Raw genomic sequence first — 20108 nt, forward strand, 5'->3', positions numbered from 1 at the left:
TGTGAAACTGAAATTGATGTTCTGTTGTATCCTCATGGATGTGAAAGAAGTAAAGATTCATATTATATTTAGATCCACTCTATTAAAGACCATTTTAATTTTTCCTATAATGATGGTAAGGGATCAATTTGCTATATGTCCCGTAAGAGTTCAAAGCAATTTATATATATTTGTTTAATTGGTTGGGGCTTATAACAGCTGTATGAGGTAGATAGTATTGTTATCCCCATTTTACAGATAGGGAAACTGAAGCATAGATATGTTTTTAGCATTTGCTCAAAGTAAAAAACCTAGTAAGTAGAGTTGCTACAGAGAGAGAGTCAAGCAAACTAAGTATTCTCTGTGCTTAAAAAAGACAAAATATTTATGTGGTGAAATTAATTAAAAGAAGATTGGTCAGTTTGTGTTTTTAAAACTTAAAGTGACAAATATAATTTCCTAGGGCAAAGCTGACAACTCCCTAAATGACTACAGGTTTTATACTTAAAGATTACCTTTAATATAAGCTTTATAGGCAAATGCATTTCTCAGAAGCTTTACTTTTTCTATCATGTATCAGAAAACATAACAAGAACATCTTTTATCACAACAAAAAGGGAAGAGTCTATGTCATTTTTTTTTTTAAAGAACAACCTTTTGGAGATATAATTTACATACCCATATATCCACCCAATCAAAGAGTATAACTCAATGGTTTTTAGTATATTTACAGAGCTGTGCAACCATCACCACAGTTAATTTTAGAGCATTTTCATCATACTGAAAATAAACCATGTACCCATTAGCCACTCCAGCCCCGAGCAACCACTAATCTGTCTTGATAGATTTGTCTGGTCTGGACATTTGAAGTAAATGGAATCATACAATAGGTGGCCTTTCATGATTGGCTTTTTCCACTTAGCATAACATGTTTGAGGTTCATTCATATTACAACATATATTAGTACTTCATTCTTTTTATTGTCAAATAATATTCCATTGTTTGGATATACTACATTCTATATATCCATTTATCAGTGATGAACATTTGAATTGTTTGCACTTTCTGACTCTTATGAATAATGGCATGAACATTAATGTACAAGTTTTTGTGTGCACCTATGTTTTAATTCTCTTTGGTATATGCCTAAGAGTGGAATTGCTAGGTCATGTGGTAACTTTGTATCATCAGGCTAATTTTGCACTGGGTTGATCTTTTTCACAGTTCCTGTTTGTCTGGGCACAGATATGCATTGCCAGAATTGCTTCGCATCAAGCAGAGAAGAATAAATTGTTTATTTCTGAGTTCTATTTGCACATGTTGATACTATGTATACCATTAATCACACCAAGCATTCATGTATCAAATTGAGAGTCAGTTGACCAGGATAAAGACTATGAAAATTAATAGCCTATAAAACAGCTTTGATTTCTTTTCCTATAGAAGTCTTAATATGAAGTGCAAATTCTGATTATCTTCTTTTTTGTTCTTCCACAAAAGAATCTATCAGTACTCAATATTCTTGCAAAGTGAAGGAAGCTAACTAACAAGCTGTTTTCTTTTTTTTTTTTAAGGTTTTATTTATTTATTTGAGAGAGAGACTGAGAGAGAGAGTGCGTGCGCACAAGTGGGGGAGGAGCAGTGGGAGAGGGAGAAGCAGACTCCCCACTGATCAGGGAACCCGATGCAGGATTCAGTCCCAGGACCCCGAGACCATGACCTGAGCAGAAAGTAGACACTTAACCGACTGAGCCACCCAGGTCTTGATATCAGGATCATCAGTTTAAGCCCTGCATCAGGCTCCATACTGGTCGTGGAGCCTACTTTAAAAAATAAAAAAAAAAAAAGCTTTTACTAGGAAAAGATTTTGAACAAAATAAAAATTGGACCACAATAAAATGTACTGAAGTGTTTCAACCTCATTTTTAGAGGAAAAAGTGTTACAATGAATGAGGTAGTGCCATTAGAAGAGTTCCAATCTGTGCTCTGCCAATTCTGATTTTAAAATAATGTTTTTAAGACTAAAAGGTAAATCTATCAGTTCTTCAGAATAACCTCTCCAGAAAACATAAGATAGAATATCGTCTCTTTCGTGTATGTATCTTCCAGACACTCAATACACTCAGCAACCATTCTTAGTCACTATAGAAGATGATAGTTAACTCAGCAAGTGTCTCTTGGATAAGTTCTTCACAAATGGAGATTAAAATAGTACGCTTAAAATGAATAGCAATTTTAATATTTGAAGTGCTTTGCATTGATTAATTCAAAGCACAACATATCTTAAGTAGTTTATGCACTGCTTCTGAAATCCAAATACAATTTAAGGTATTCCAGATCTCAATAGCTGTGTGAAAATATCATGCTGGAGTTGTATAAAATTATCTACAGTTTAGTTATCTTTGGAGGGGGAGCAGACCAATCATAATTGTCTGGGAAAAATTGTGTGTGTATGTGTATCTGTAAATTTGTATATCATTCTCTGTTCAAGTGATTCCACTCCTGATAACTTGCTGCCTTGGGCTGAGGTCATGATCCCAGGATCCTGGGATGGAGACCCAAGTGGGTTCCTTGCTCAACAGGGAGTCTGCTTCCCCCTCTCCCTCTACCCCTCCCCTCCTGCTCGTGTGTGCTCTCTCACTCTCTCTCTTTCAAATAAATAAATAAAATATTTTTTTTAAAAAAAAGAAAACAGCTTTGTCTGTTGTAATCATGTATACTGATCAAATGATGTTTAGGCTTTTCAGAGCAAATTCACTTAATTTTCAAGAGAAAAAGAAAAGAATACTCCTGAAATAATCCATTTTCACTGAGATTATATTGCAATAGCAATACAGAATATTTAGGAGATCTATTTTTTATCAAAAATTCAAATAACTTGGTTTTTCATCAAGTACCACATTACCTAATTACCTGGGTTCTTCACTTAAATTATTGCCCAATAGTCTGGATAAATCAATTCATCTTCAGCTATGGGAATACAATTTGTTATACCTAATGAGACCCAACTAAGAGGATTTGTATTGGAATATATCTTGACTCTGAAATGAAAGAGTTGCTTTTGCACATACAGATACAAACCTGTGAAACAAATGTGTTTGCCATACAGAAACGTTTTGGTCATGGGAATGATCAGTTACCCAAATGTTAACGACAGTTAACATTATAATACCTTGAGCATTATATTCACTGTCTTACTAAATCATCCTTTTATAAGTTCATAAACTGTAGCTTGCCCAGAGCCACATAGGTAGGTAAATGTTGGTGCCAAAATTAGAGTCGAGTTCTCTGATGCTAGAGCCCCCGGTGGCTTTTTTTTTTTTTTTTAAACCTGTTATACTATTTTTTTGGAATATTTTGGTTTCTGCAGCCATAATATGTAACTTGTGGATTGTGTTCCAGATATGGGCAAGTACTATGTCATAAAATCAAAACTACAACTTAGCAGCCTCTAATAATAATTTAAAATAACAAAACTGTATTTTTAGTTCTCATTTCATGACTTACCATACAGGCAGTCCTTGCTTTGCATGAAATTGCTAGGCCATAAATGATTGTGCAAGCTGAAACCATGCAAAACAAAGTCATAATTAATGGAGAAAATTCAATTGTTCCGTGAGCTTTTTTTTTTTTTTTTTTTTTTTTTTTTTAGTAAGCTCAACCCCCAATGTGGGGCTTGAACTCATGACCCCGACATCAGGCGTCTCACGCTCTATCAGATGAGCCAGCCAGGTGCCCTCTGTTCTATGATCTTTAAAAAATTTTTGTCAAAGCATTGAAAACTCTCTTACTGTTGGTTATAAATGTATAAAGAAATGAAAAAATAGAAATACTTAGTACACTGTAAAACAAAAAGTAGAAATATATTTAAAGTTTTCCTTGTAAAAAAACTTATCTTTGAAATAAAAATTTAACACCCCCCAAAAAGACTAGGGAAATTAACTTTACATTTTATATAATATCAAAGATATCCAAGCTTTTGAAACAAAAATGTAAATTGTGCCTACACCACCCAAAACACTTATCAAGTACAGTTCAATCTTGCCTTCTTCTCATCGTATGTTTTATGATAGGAGCAAGAATCTTTTCTATGCTTTGGTTAATTGACGTACTCCTGTTTGGATCAGCTTTCAACATCCTATCCGTTGCACTTTCAATGTCTGAAGATATCTCTCAGAGTACCTTTAGTGTGCCCATGTCACTTCCTCTAGGCATTTTTATCCTTTTTATAACAACTCCTTTTTTGATTCATGTTGATGCATTCTCCTTCACCAAGTACTTTGGCTGCATATCTAAATTCTTTCAAATGACATCAGTGTCAACATTGTCACATTCAAATATTTCTTCTGTAACTCCATTTAGATCTGATTCAGATTTTACTTCCAATGTCATCACTCTTAGTTTCTCTGCTACTTGTTCTTTCTTTCCTTCCTTTCCTTCCTTTCCTCCCTTTTTCTTTCCTTCCTTTCTCTTCCGTTTTCTTTCTTTCTTTCTTTCTTTCTTTCTTTCTTTCTTTCTTCTTTCTTTCTTTCTTTCTTTCTTTCTTTCTTTCTTTCTTTCTTTCTTTCTTTCTTTCTTTCTCCCATTTCCCTTTTTGGACTATCTATTTTGGTAAAACATCATGTGGATTTACCATAGGGAGACAAGAAGACAGGAGAACACAACTACACTTTGCTCTCTGTGAATGAACTGAATAACAGATACACCATGACCAATCACTGAAACACTTTGAAAGAAGTGATATGATTGGTCACTGGTCATGATGTTATTTTGTAGTGATTTTGTAGATTGAAGCATTAAAGTTTATACTTTGCACATTGCTCACGGTTAATGTGCTGGTCATTGAAATGTACCTCTCAGATTGTTCACAGTTAATGTACTGTGATTTGGGGACTGGTGTTTTAACTAACTATGGTCACTGAAATTCATGCATATTAGAACCTTAAGTGAGGACTGTCTATATATGATAATAATATGAAGGATATCATATACCACAAAGGATCATAAAAATACTATTCCACTAGGGTGCCTGGGTGGCACAGTCAGTTAAGTGTCAGGCTCTTGGTTTTGGCTCAGGTTGTGCTCTCAGGGTCATGAGATCAAGCCCTGCATAGGGCTTTGCACTCAGCCTAGAGTCTACTTAAGACTCTCTCTCCCTCTCCCCCATCCTGCCACTCTCTCTCGCTTTCTCTCTAAAATACATAAATAAGTCCTTTTTAAAAAATTTAAAAAATAAAGTTTGGCAATATCTCAATCTATTAAAAAAAACTACTACTATACTGTATTACAAATTTATAGATAGGAATAGCTCTCCTAAACTAATATGCTGGTGTTATGTTAATTGCAGTTTAAAATTGGTATTTATCATGTCAGTATAATAATAATAATTTTACTTACCTCCTAGCAATTTAGAAGTTTGGAGGGATGTAATGTATGATCCAGGAAAATTTAAAAGTTCAAATTGATAATTTCCTTTAGATAGATTCAACATCAATCTGTTATCTTTAAAGCAGGTCTCAATAATATTTGCTTATAAAAACCACATTTATGTTATAAGCATGTAAAAACTTTTAATTCATAGTGATTACCTATATGTAGGGACAGAAAATGGTTTTTTAAATTCTCCTATTATAATTTCTTGTATACTTATGTTTGATGAGACAGTATTTTATATTGAGACCAGAATATTTTTCAATATACAATAATACTATCTATATAATAACAAAACTGTCATGATATTCAAATAAATCGCTAATTTTTAAAATTCCTATTTGGACTGAAGGAATTGAAATGGTTTGTAAATTGTTCTTTTAACCCTAAAACTTTGTGTTCTCTGCCTTTTATATTAAAAGCTATCAAATGTAGTACATGTCTATTTTGGGGATTAAATGCCTATTTTTTAAGGGGATGGTTAAGGTTCCTAGCATTACTTAGTAAGTTAAAGCCTTAGATGTTAAATCTGATTTGGGGTTGAGCTTTCAGAAGGAGAGGATGATTCATAGGCACCTTGAGACAGTCACTTTTCCCACATGAACCAAGGAGCAGATATACTCTAAGGCTCTCAAAATAAAGACAGTGCCAAGTACCATCTCTTGATATCATGCTATGTTTTCTACAAGGTGTTAAAAGATAAAAATAAGATTGTTTGAGTAACATTCAAGTTTCATGAGTATCTGCATATAATGCATGAGAATTTGGATGAGCAAATATGCATAGCATAATTCTTTTAAAATGATGTACTTTTAGACTGATTGACTTACCAGAACTGCTGAAATTAGAAAACACACTCCAATTTAATTTGAAATAATGGGGACATTGGCTCTGCTGCAGTTATTTTGAATGCGTGACTGTGAATGGATCGAGTGCCTCATTGCAATTGCATTGAAGTCATTCAGAGACTTTTTTTTTTGCCATTACAGGTAGAGCGGGAAAAGGCCATTCTTCTGGCCAATCTCCAAGAGTCACAAACGCAGCTGGAACACACCAAGGGGGCGCTGACGGAGCAGCATGAACGGGTGCACCGGCTCACAGAACATGTCAATGCCATGAGAGGCCTACAGAGCAGCAAAGAACTCAAGGCTGAGCTGGATGGGGAGAAGGGTCGGGACTCAGGGGAGGAGGCCCATGATTACGAAGTGGACATCAATGGCTTAGAGATCCTTGAATGCAAATATAGGGTGGCAGTAACTGAAGTGATTGATTTGAAAGCTGAAATTAAGGCCTTAAAGGAGAAATATAATAAATCTGTAGAAAACTATACTGAAGAGAAAGCCAAGTATGAGAGTAAGATCCAAATGTATGATGAGCAGGTTACAAGTCTTGAGAAGACCACCAAGGAGAGTGGAGAGAAGATGGCCCATATGGAGAAGGAATTGCAAAAGATGACCAGCATAGCCAACGAAAATCACAATACCCTGAATACAGCCCAGGATGAGTTGGTGACATTTAGTGAGGAGCTAGCCCAGCTTTACCACCATGTGTGTCTGTGTAATAATGAAACCCCCAACAGAGTCATGCTGGACTATTACAGGCAAAGCAGAGTCACCCGTAGTGGCAGCCTGAAAGGGCCGGATGATCCCAGGGGACTTTTGTCTCCACGATTAGCCAGGAGAGGTGTGTCATCCCCAGTAGAAACAAGGACCTCATCTGAACCAGTTTCAAAAGAAAACACAGAGCCCAGCAAAGAACCAAGTCCAACCAAGACCCCCACAATCTCTCCTGTTATTACTGCCCCGCCGTCATCTCCAGTATTAGATACAAGTGACATCCGCAAAGAGCCAATGAATATCTACAACCTTAATGCCATAATCCGGGACCAAATCAAGCATCTGCAGAAAGCTGTGGACCGGTCCTTGCAACTGTCTCGTCAAAGAGCAGCGGCTCGGGAGCTGGCCCCCATGATCGATAAAGACAAGGAAGCCTTAATGGAAGAGATCCTCAAGCTCAAGTCCCTGCTGAGCACGAAACGGGAACAGATCGCCACACTGAGGGCAGTGCTGAAAGCCAACAAACAGGTGATTTCATTCTACTGACAATGCATGCTAGCCAACGCTTTCTTAACTAGTTAATTCTTTAATGTTTTTGAGTGTCCATTATCATCAGGATGAGAGTGCAGATTCCTGGTCAGCAGAGGAATAAATCAAACTATGTCCCAGTGCCAGATCAGAATGTAAGACTAATTTTTCAGGTGGTGAGTGGATGATATGGGAGGGTCACGATCCCCTTCTCGAGAGAGGTAGAGGTGAGGCAGTTAAAGAAGGATCCAAGGAGAATCCAGTTGCAGATGTAGAAAGGCAATTCAGGCAGTACTTAGCTGGAGTCCAGCAATCATTGAGTGGGGAAACAGGTGATAGGGGTGGAGAATAGGCTGGCATGACACCTTACACCAGGGAGATACCCTGGCAAGCGGTGAGAGCAAACAGAGGTCTAGAGACAGAGAGAGACAGAGATAGAGATAGAATGTCCACTAGCTCTGCCAGTGACCACATATCTGAAATTTAGGTTCAATTGGGATGTTAATTCACCTAGGTCAGAGCTGAAGCAGTAGAAAACTTTTCCTAACAATAGATCTTGTCCTGGAATAAGCGGGAATGCTACAACAGGACCCTACATGACTAACCCCTAGATCTCCTTCACGACTGAATTTGTTTTCCACCCCTTAGTTTTACCTGGGTGGGAGTGCTATGAAATACAGATGGGAAAATATTTAATTTCTGTTTAGTTTCTCTGGAAAGTAAACTTTAAAAGATACATTTGGGAAGGGTGCTAATAAAGGGTGGTGATAAAGAGAAACAACAAAACATCAGATACCTTCTTGCAAACGTAAGCAGTGCTGGTGTTGGGGAATGATTTCAGATGCAGTGCTCCTTCTTTTGTCCTTATTTGAGGGAAACCACACCATTATTATGTCATCCACAGTACAGGTTTCTAGCATCTTTATCTTCAGTTCCCATAAATCCACTGATGTAATTAAGAGGTCTATCCTACAAGCAGTAATATTGTTGCACTATAAACATGTTTTATATAAATCTAAAGGCAAATTAGGACCTTCTTTTGTGTCATCACTTCAGGGAAATAGAAAAGGTTAGGATGAATAAAGAATTTGTAAGAGATCTGACTCCAATTTGAGGTCAGAGTGAAAGAATTCGTTACCATAAACTGCTACAATCCAAAGACCCAGTGACTTAGAGTCATCATCAATAGCCAATACCATATTACTAACACTATAATAGATAAGGCTTAGACAACCTTTATTAAAGACATACTATCCTGGGCATTCTTGGTCAAGCCATTCAAATAACATCTTTGACTTCTTACAGGTTGAATATTAACAACCTGGAAACCTAGATCTATAAGTCTCAAGATGCTTAACTGATGCCGAAGTACAGATAAGCATGGTTGATAAGCCAAGGGAGACTACTTTGTGAGCAAGCATCCATTGATTACATATTTCAAGGCAGGTGGTAAATAGGGATGCAAAAATAAGTGACCAAGTAATCTAGTAGGAGTTCAACACATGCCTGTAACTATTTACAGGGCTGGACATATCATCGAGAGGTATAAACAGTACCACTGGAATTCAGTGCAATACAGGAATACAAAGCATTCCTGGCTAAATTTTTATTTTCTCAGTGGTTTGTGGTGCCATTTGCATTACATTAGCATCACAAACCTTATGGTCTCAGTAAATAAAATGAAAACACATTTCTAGCCATGCATTTAGTTTACATTTTAATGATGTTGGGCCTACTGCTATGATGCTTATGTGCCACGAATAACTTCAGATGTCTGCAGATGACATCCATTATATTTAGACATTGTGGAATGTTCGCTATTAAGACTAAGGTAAGAATTCTGTCATAAAGGGAAAAAGGGGAATATTCCTGTTTTAAAAATAGGCATTCTGCATTCGTTATGAATCTTTTAATAGACTTCAGGGTTTTTTGTATGCACATTGTCTTCTGCGGAAATATGCAATGTTTATGAAATACCATCTGGGGACTAAACTGTGCAAGATGCTGAACATTTAATGAAGACTAATACACAGTCCCCGCCTTCTAGACTAGGACTCGCAAACTAGTGAGGCTGTGGGGAAAGACACAGATCACGACAGTGTGAGGTTTTTCGTGCTGCAATAGAGGCTATGGGAGCATTGCCGAGGAAGGGACTAATGTTTCCTAACGGCGTTAGCAAAAAATTTCGTGGAAGCAATTATACTTGAGTTTGTTCTTAAAGTATAAAGAGTTGTTTTCCAGGAGAGGATGAAACCATTCCAGACAGAAAGAATAGTAGGTGGAGACCCACAGAATAGAAGGATATATTCAGGGAATGGTTGTGAAGATCTCTGTGGGGGGAAACAAGATATTTTATTTAGAAAGTCAGCTTTGGGAGCATAGAGAATGTAGTGAATGCAGACATCACCAAATCCACTCAAGGGTTATAGATACTCAGGATTTCCTACTTCCGAAAAAGCTTTGTACAGGCTGTGGACAAACAAAAATACAACCTACAAACAAAGCAGAGTCTTTGGGGGCATTTCTTAAAAAGAATAAATGAGTTTGTACTTCTATTTCAGATCTTGCTCTGTCATTCCCTCCTCTCCATGCTTACAGATTTGTATGTCAACATTTTCACAACTTTGAAAAACTTAATGGTCTTTCCTAAGTAAATATGTGTATAAATTTTTTAAAAGTTAAACAACTGCTATTTTTCCCCAGGTCAATTTCTGCATTCTGGATAATTTTCCTAATCTGTAATATTTCTGAGGATTCCACTGAGCTATATAGCATTACAGAACATACCAAAATATTTTATGAGTAAATTCTCATTTCAATCTGAATCTGAAATTCAATTAAAACTCATAAGAAACTACTCTGAAATCAAAGCATTAACAAAACTACCCTACCTCAACGTTGTTTTAATTTTAAAAAGAATCCACTTGTCTCAATAGAGGTTGGCACTTTGCATAAGAAAGTCAGGGCTGTCCATTTCAAGCACAAAAGGAAATGTTAAAAACCAGGATAGTCTTCCTAGGAAATCCCATTTGTATTGGATTTTTTTTTCATTAATAATGGACTTTTTCATTAGTATTGAATATTTTTACACACCCTGAAAAGCTGTGGTTAACAGTTTGTGAAAATAGTATGCTTCCAGTTTGGCTTCAATATATATGCCATGTGCTATGCATCAAACAGGCAGTCCCTAAATATTCATTGATTTCATGCATTGATTCCACATTTTACTTTCTTCCTACTATGTGTCAAGCTAGTTCTCAACTTGAAACACTGTTAATTCCAAAAGATTCAGAAATACCCAAATTCCAAGTTCAAACAAATATTTTAATTCATTCAACATTTTGGAATTTCTGCTTTTATGGAGATTGTGAAGAATTAAATTAGACTATAGGTTTTTGTTTTGAAGTTGTAGGCAAAGACAGGAAGTACTTGGTTGGTTGTTAATTCTTTTCCTTAAACATGTAATATGGATTTATAGTTTGTCATATACCCATGCTGTAAATTGTGATGGCCTGTGTCTTCTAGGCCCACAGAGCACAGGTGACCCAAGAATATTTGCATTCTATTGTATTTCATTTGGAAGCTGTGCTTCCTCACTACCTTCTCCTTGATAAAATCCTTCTTGTATGAAGTTCCATTTTGGCTCCCTTTCTGTCTGAAAAATCGCACTCTCAGGAATCTGCATGAACTATTTACTGAACTACTATCGTTTCCTTAGCTCCTGATACTGACTCTGGCTTCCAGGGCAATTTAACCACATTATGATTTTGAAGAAAAACTGACCTGTGTCCAAAGTGTGTGTGTGTGTATATATATATATATATATATATATATATATATATATACACACACATGTTTAGATAAAATGTAACCAAATCGATTTCACTTGCCATTTATGAAAGAAAGTAATAGACCCAGCATGGACAAATCTGTATGATCGGTTTTCCTGATATGAAAACCATAAGCATTGTGATTTTTCTGCTTCAGACAGCTGAGGTGGCACTTGCCAATCTCAAGAACAAATATGAAAATGAAAAAGCAATGGTGACAGAGACTATGACGAAGCTTAGGAACGAACTGAAGGCTTTGAAAGAAGATGCAGCGACTTTCTCATCCTTGAGAGCAATGTTTGCAACAAGGTAATAGTTTCTTCTTCCAAGATTAGGTGTGATACTTGCGGGACAGAGTTTAAAATTCACATGCATCTCTTGAGTGTTGTTTGGTGTGCCGTCCTAGAGGGTAAGGTGTGAAGAAAACACTTGGGATTCCGCGCTGACAAATCTAAGACAAAATGTTCTGTGCTGTTTTCCAGAGCCCTCTACTGGACATGCTGGATCGAGCAGCTCTTTTACACAGAAGTATTTTTAAATTGATGTAATAGGTATTTTTCCTAGAGCTTATGTGCCCAAAAGAATTAGACCCCAAAAACCTCCGATATGGGGGGGAAACATACTTCCTAAAATAGTTAAATATTATATTTTCACCACTGAAATTTATTTCTGTGACTAAAGAACATAAAAGTGCTTTAGTATTGTGTGAGAAAGACACCTTCATAATGAGTATCAGCATTCATTATATCAGCTAATTACTTGGACTTTAATACACTGTGAATTAAATTAGAATTTCTGAAATGTAATTGTATTTATCGCCAAATTTTTCATATTGCCCAGCTACTTAATTAGACAAATATTAGTGACCACCAGTTTCATTATCACAGTACAGTGGTTCTGTACTTTGTTTTTAAATGTGAAGTGATGAAACATGTATTGATTCAAAGGTTTCAAAATCCTGAAATTTTCTTTTTCTTTTTTTAACAATAATTTATTTATTTAGAGAGAAAAGAGAAAGCAAGAGAGCGTATGTGAAGGGGAAGAGCAGAGGGAAAGGGGGAATCTTAAGCAGACTCCATGCTCAGGGTGGAGCCCAGACTTGGGGCTCAGTCACGCCCTGAGATTGTGACCTGAGCCAAAATCAACAGTCCACACTTAACCAGACTGAGCCACCCAGGTGCCCCATCAAATTCATGAATTTTTCAAAGATGTCGACCATCCATTTTTTTTGCTGTCACAATTCAGTACCAAAGCAAAACCAGTCATTTTTTCTTACATGGTACAAAATTCACAAAGCAGAACTATGGCTCCTTTTGAAGATTCAGTAAATAATTTATATGTAGCTGATATAAGTGTAAAGCAAAGCCCGGGTTTTATAGGAGCCCTGGAGCTTGTCCATCTTCCTTATGTAACAGGAGAGAAAAGTTTCAAGCTCATACTTTGTGGTTGATGGTGTTGGTGATGGCTGTGAGAAGGCTGAGTCCCTGGCGGATCACAGAGATGCGGGGCACCTGAAGGAACTGACTTCTGGGTCTGAGCCTGGGAGGGTTCAGGGAATAGTACATACACTTCTGGCCACTGTGGAGGGCAGGCTAGAGAAGGGGGATGGTACAGAGTGCTCCCCTCTTTGATGAAAGAAATCAGTCAGCATTACATGTAGAATACATATATTCTTTTAAAAAGAAATCAAAACTTTTAAAGGGACATTTACAGTCTCAATCTGGTTAAATAAGAATTATTTCACCCATATAGTGCATTTTCACACTATTTTTTTTTGTGTATCATAATTGCCTTTCTCCATAATATTTTTACAAATATTGTTTGAGCAATTAAAATAAACCCAGGGTCCTGAAATCCACCTTCTATTTTACTAAGACTCAATCTTTCTTATGGTATCCCTACTGCTTCTTGACATTTAAGGTTAAAAAAAAATGGGACCCACCTGGATCTCAAGTTCGTTCACCAGAGTCTGTTTTTTTCTTTAAAATGCTGCAAGGCTTGTGTTAATTTCAAAGTTTGTATAGTACGTTTTAGATACCTCCATCAAGTCATTCACTCTCAGCTGGTGCTTGAAGAATATTTGTTATTATCTTAGTGGGTAAGTAAACTCAGAAAAAAAAGTCTCCGAATAATTGTGTGATTAATTCTTCCTTCCAAATGTTTATGTGCTTAGGTTTTACTTTTGATGGGGAAAAAGATCACTGAGCTTATCTTTCTGCTGTAGCAGGAGTATCAAAGCTGAATAAGGATATTCCTGACAGTCTGCTGTACCTATATCAAACCCTAGGCAAATTTTGGTTTTCTTTGACATCTATTGCTTTATCATCCGGTTGAGAAATTGAAAATTTTCAATTTCTAATTCAGGCAAATCTGCCATATTGAAAGCAGTGCAGCTGCCATCTTTTTTGTTTTGCCAAACAAAACCCCTAAATATAGATAAAGAAGAAAACGTTTTCTTTACAAACATTATTTTTCTTTTGCATGCTACAAGCCTGGTCTATAACAAACTTGTCACATTCCTCCAAAGTGTACAATGTTACACAGGAGAAGAAGCTATTGTAACACATCTAAGATGCTGTGAACATTACCTGAGACTTTACTGTTCATTCTTCTGAATGTGGAGCAGCCTCCACAGTAACTCTGTCCTTGGGGTTTAAGATGTCACCTATTAGAAGTGTCCATAGGTACTCCATTGTATAGATGAACCATCAGTTACTGTATCTGCCCTACTGTTTCCAGTTTTCCATTGTAATAGGTTACCTTCATTTTGCCCAGGGAAGACCAAGCGTTCTAAATGTAATTTCCAGGAAAATCCATTACTTCTCAACTTAAGTTCGATGTTTACTTTCACGGAGATTTTCACTGAGATTTGTTTGGGTCCTAGGTGTGATGAGTATGTCACACAGTTGGATGAGATGCAGAGACAGTTAGCAGCCGCAGAGGACGAGAAGAAGACTCTAAACACTTTGTTACGAATGGCTATCCAGCAAAAACTCGCCCTGACCCAGCGGCTGGAGGACTTAGAGTTTGACCACGAGCAGTCCCGACGCAGCAAAGGCAAACTTGGAAAGAGCAAGATCGGCAGCCCTAAAGTAAGTGGGGAGGCATCAGTCACCGTGCCCACCATAGACACTTACCTCCTGCATAGTCAGGGCCCACAGACACCCAACATTCGGGGCAGCAGTGGCACTCAGAGGAAAAGGTATGCATGCAGCGATCTTCATAGTGTGGTGCAGAGGCCAGATTTTTAGTTAACTGCAGAAATTAATGTGCTTATACTGTGGAGGATGGGGGAAGGGAAGGAAGAGAAAAACCGGGAGTGGGTGTATGAACGGGCCTTGCTAATGTTGGTTTTTCCAAATCAAAACCTTTTGATAATTGTGTTGATTTATTCCTTTCTGTCCCCCACACCCCACCTCTTGATTAACCATAATATAATTTTCGAGTATCTGTCAACATCTTTGCTGTTCCTTGTATGCATAAATATGCCTCTCCCTTACCTCCAACCTAAAAATCGCTAGATAAAAGGTGGATATTAAGAATGAAGCTACATTTTACATGTTTTACATGACATTTGAAAGTCATTGTACCTCTGGTTATGGTGCTATTTACCAGCTTCTCTTTAATGGGGCAAGAATATGAATCTGTTCTCCTAGGGAAATTTTTATCCGTATTACCAAACTGACAACTGACTAAAAGGAGATGTCTCTATTGAGGTGAAATGGAATGGAATGTGTATAGTCTTTTCCTTAAAAGCAGGTTTTTGTGCCTTTCATTTGCTATGTGAATGTTGCTCGAAGAACTCATTTGCAAGGTTTTTAGTGGCTTGATTTCATGACCTTTTTACAGAGTCCTGGATGTTGAATTACTTACCCTGCATTTTCAGTTAATGGTAAAATTTTTATTTTAGGAACTGTCAGTAAAGAATCAAATAATATCAGTATTTTCTATTTGCGGTTCAAACTAACTATTTTAAATTTCTTTTCCAGTATCCAATACAGTTTCCAAATAGGGTTGTATCCTGATATGGAAACTAAGCAATTAGCAAAAATCTTGATTTACATGTTAAAAAAAAATTAAATGCCAGTATAAATAATGTTGTCACTGGTGAGGCTTTGAAAGGTAATTAAAGTAAAACTTTTTTGTTTCCTATATGTATTTTCTTGGATCTCCTGCAAGACAATTTTCACCTTCCCTTTGTGATCAGAGCCGTCCCAGGACTTCAGGGGCTACCTACCTACAGAATTTATTAAGAGTTCCCCCTGATCCCACCTCCACAGAATCATTTCTTCTGAAGGGCCCCCCTTCCATGAATGAATTCATCCAAGGGCACCGGCTCAGCAAGGAAAAAAGGTTAACCGTGGCTCCACCAGGTAAACATTTTTTCCTTGGGTGCATGTGATGCAAATGATTGGCTGAATAGACAACTCTCCCCTTCCTCCCAACCACTCATGCCCACCCATCTCCGGAGTCCGACTTTGACGACAGGTGAATTCCTACAGCTAAAGTAAAAACACGTTCGCACTCAGCTTCCTGTTTCCTCCTCTACAGGCTAGACGAGCGTTCCTTAGGAGTCTCCAGGGACTTCCTTCTAATAGCCAAGGATGGAACATGAAAGTTGGAAGGAATGGGATAGGTCAAGGGAATCTAGCAGCAGGTGTAATGCAGAGCACAGCCCTGGGTTCTATTTGCAGTTTGGTAGCTCATAGCAATTCCGTCCTGATCGAATTTTATCATTTTGTTCTGATAATTTTTAAGATAATTTCAGTAAAGGGAGCCATCTTTATAAAAGCCTTTAGGGCTCATTTCCTTTTGTAGTGACTCAATGTCTCCTCAATCATTTTAGAGAAAATAGAAGTAAAATCCTCTTAAGATTTTGCTCCTCAGGAACATTAACATCTTAGTGTAATATTCTCGTAGTTTGCAGCCCTTATTGATTTGTGCTTACCAGTATGCTCACATTTTATGTTCAGCTTCACCGTTTTGCATTTTTCTTTTCCTTTTTCAAAAATTTTTCCTATGAAGAGCTTCAGTTGAAAATGTGACTCACTCTTGAGTACTGATACCCAGATTGCTGCACTCGGCTTTGTCTCCTGGGCGTTACTGCAGCCTTTGAGTTTGCCACAGAATTTTGTTTCTTAATTCACTTTGATTTTATCACCTACCTCATTTACTTCGATTTTTACCTTAATTCCTTTTTGGAAACCTCAGCCTTTGGATCGCTAAGACTTCCTTATCTGATTCATGAATCAGTCTACTGATTGGGCTTTAAAGGTGTGGTGTGGAAATTTACAGCACATACTCTACATTCTAAGAATGTTTGAGTGAATAAGTAGTGATAACGAGTTGGAAGAGCATAACAGCCAAAATGTACACCAAGAAAAAAAAAAAAAGCACCAACAACTGCTGGATATTCTTACTTTCATAACTCATTTGCTATTATTTCAGACCCCTTTGGAAGGTAACTTGAAGTCTCTGTAAGTCATCAAAGTGGTTATGATTCATCAGGACACTTGAATAAAACCCTCCAGTCATTTTAGTGTTCCAACTGGATTTAGTAGTTAAGTATCTACTAGAACTTAGAAAAGAAATCCTGTGATTAATAAGTAACCCTATGGTATTTTAATTTAAAAGTGACATATCAATAAGATTAAAAATTAATAAACAATAACTATTTTCATTTTGTATATGATCATTTGATCCTTATTTACATTACTATGTATTTGTATCATTGTCATTACATTGTCAAAACCATTAACATTATATTGTAAACTTTTCTGTGTTATTACCTAGTCTATTTTTATTTTTAAAGGTGATTGTATCATAAATTTTATTTCAGATGTTACTGCATTAATCAGTACGACTTCTCTTGTTAACCACTGGGATAGTTTTTCATTATTTGTTATTTTATGCAGCGCTGCTAGAAATATCCTCATGCAGTCAACTTCTCATCGGTTCAGTTTTTTCTCAAGCAAGATCATTGGGTTAAAATCATGAACATCTTAGTGTTTTGTGCTCCATTTTGACGTTGCTGTCAAAGAGAGTAAATCCGTGTACCAGAAGTCTCACAAAACATCTTTTCTCATTTTCATACATTCTGAATCTTTCTACAACTCTATTACACTCTATACAACTTGCAACTCTAAGGCTACTTACCATGCGTGAATGAAAGTACCATTATGTTGTCTTACATTCTTTAGTTTTGAATAACCAGAAAATGCCATTGGCCTTAGAAATTATCATTATATACAAGATTAAAGATATAAAGAACATGGCATTCAGAATTATCACTAGGCCAGAAAATCACTTTAACAATAAGATAACATACTAAACTTTACATTTTTAACCACTTATCTGAAGTTAAAATAATGACAGAGGGGAGGAAGTAAAGCTGTTATTATAGCCTAAGTAAAGCTGTTATTATAGCTTAAGGTAGGACCCATGGGTCCTACCAGATTCGTTCTTAATAAATTTTTAGATCAACTGAGCAACATTTTGTAAAAAGTTTTGGCTAAGTCGATTACTATAGAAAGTGACTACCTACACCAAATTGTGGCTTCTAAAAATATTTGTATTATTAACAATATATATTATTTTTTGTAGGCTGACCTGCATTGGGAAAGATGTATTAAATATTATTTATGGTGCTTTTACTTTATAAAATGTGTTCAATAAGCTGAGAAAGGGAAAATATGCCATATATATCTAGTCCTATGTTCTCTGCAAGAAATATTTTAAACCCATGGGAAATAATAGATTTTTAAAGTATTTTTTATTCATGAATTTAATGTAAGTTACTAATAATTATAAAAATTTATTAGCTAGTGGGGCACCTGGGTGGCGCAGTTGTTAAGCATCTGCCTTCGGCTCAGGGCATGATCCCGGCATTCTGGGATCGAGCCCCACATCAGGCTTCTCTGCTAGGAGCCTGCTTCTTCCTCTCCCACTCCCCCTGCTTGTGTTCCCTCTCTCGCTGGCTGTCTCTCTCTGTTAAATAAATAAAATCTTTAAAAAAAATTTTATTAGCTAGTAACAATATATATTCATCATTTTAAAAGGATAATTCCCTGTTAATTTATTAGAATGTTTTTTGATAAGTTTTCTGAAATGAATTTTTAATATATCTTTGTAGGTGATTATTATTATTCTAATAAGTGGGTTTTCTATTGAGGACCATTGAAGTAATTAAATTAATTGAATCTTTTAAGTAGAAATACAAAGAGTTTAATTTGTTTTGGATCTTTTTGTTAAGGAATTATGACAGATTTAAATCTCATTTAAAAATTTAAAACACAAAGAATAAAATGTTATCTACAGTATATAAGGGGTATTTTCAAATAGATTTTATTTCTTTGAGACGGTCAGCAGAAAACCTCATCTTCTTCAAGCCACAATTTCTCAATTTCTGGAGAATCAACTCTCGAATGGGGCATTGATTTTCAAAATTAATAGATTGTTTTGTACTAATTGATTTGCAACATTAATACAACCTTTTGGAGGAAAATTCTGGCCTTTGCCTCTGACTTTGGCTGTTCCTACTGCCTTATCCCCCCAAATTCCAGAGTTTCTGTCCTTAGCTTATTGACTTTCTTGTTGCTGACATAGTCCTTATCTTGGCATACAAACTCCAGTGTTCTCACCCATATGGCTACCAGCCTTGATGAATCTGAGTCAAAAAGGACCCTGTTGTCACCAACAAGTTTACAATCAGGCGGCAGGTAATACATCTTCATAAAATCATTGGTTGTTTTATATTATTTATCATATAAATAGCTGTTGTATATTATTTATATAATAATAATAATAATAATGAAATCTTACCATTTCATCAATAATTAAAATCAACCTACCAGAATATGTGAAAGAAATCCATGTAATTTATAGGCCAGAGATGTTATCTCTATAGTAAAGACTTGACTATGTGATTTGCATAGGTAAATTAGGTTCCTGAACCCAATTGCAATGTGTGTATGTGTGTATGTGTGGAGGCTTCCCCACTCCCAACAAGCAATTCTCAGACACCAGCGGGTTATGCTGCAATTCAACTGAGTTCTGACACTCTACACAGAAATAACCTTAGATTTCACCTGCTTGGGCTCAGTCCCACAAGACCGCCCCACCCTCCTTTCAGACACCAGTTTGAAAGCCCAGGTTATTACTTGTGCTTCTGACCAACTGACTATGGATTAGAGGTTCCAGTGACCCCCTCCTTGACTTCAGAGACCGGTCACAAGTATAGATTGTTACGTATATTTCTAACCGACTGACTATGAATCAGAGTTTCCATGACCCTCTCCTCAGGTTCAGTCAATTTGCTAGAGCAGCTCACAGAACTCAGAGAAATATGTTACTTACTAGATTACTAATTTATTATAAAAGGATGTAGCTCAGAGCCAGCCAAATGGAAGAGTTGTGTAGAGCAAGGTATAATGAAGGAACTTGGCGTTCCATGTTCTCTCCCAGTGCACACCACTCTCCCCAGATCTCCAGGCATTCACCAACTCAGTCCTTTTGGGGTTTTATGGAGGCATCATTACATAGGCATTATTGATTAAATCATTGGCCATTGGTGATTGATTCAACTTCCAGCCCCTCTCCCCTCTTCGGAGGCTGGGTAGTAGCACTAAATGTTCCAACCCTTCAGCCACATGGCATGTTCTCTTGATTCTCCTGGTAACCAGTCCCCATTCTTAGATGAAGTCCAAAAGTCACTTTATTAAGATAATTGGGGACACCTTTGTCACTCTCAACACTTAGGAAATTCCAAGGGTTTTGAGAGCTGTGA

At 36.7% G+C, this 20108-nt stretch overlaps 1 protein-coding gene across 13 annotated transcripts in view; it reads left to right on the top strand.

The window, feature by feature from the left end:
* BICD1 (BICD cargo adaptor 1) overlaps positions 1 to 20108 on the top strand; it is a 216105-nt gene that overhangs the window by 164888 nt on the left and 31109 nt on the right. For 5 of the 13 annotated variants that reach the window (XR_004621317.1, XR_004621318.1, XM_034645450.1 and 2 more), the window contains exons 5-8: positions 6399 to 7493; positions 11481 to 11632; positions 14208 to 14525; positions 15503 to 15696. Coding sequence is in view for 11 of the 13 variants with exons in the window: in XM_034645450.1 (XP_034501341.1) it covers positions 6399 to 7493; positions 11481 to 11632; positions 14208 to 14525; positions 15503 to 15696 (1759 nt within the window). In the remaining 2 variants the exon portion in view is untranslated. Of the gene's footprint in view, positions 1 to 6398; positions 7494 to 11480; positions 11633 to 11805; positions 12179 to 14207; positions 14526 to 15502; positions 15697 to 20108 lie in introns of those variants that run through there. The other 8 variants (XM_019796832.2, XM_034645455.1, XM_011221506.3 and 5 more) reach the window with 5 other exon arrangements.

Source organism: Ailuropoda melanoleuca, chromosome 16, assembly GCF_002007445.2.
Source record: "Ailuropoda melanoleuca isolate Jingjing chromosome 16, ASM200744v2, whole genome shotgun sequence".
Lineage (NCBI taxonomy): Eukaryota > Metazoa > Chordata > Mammalia > Carnivora > Ursidae > Ailuropoda > Ailuropoda melanoleuca.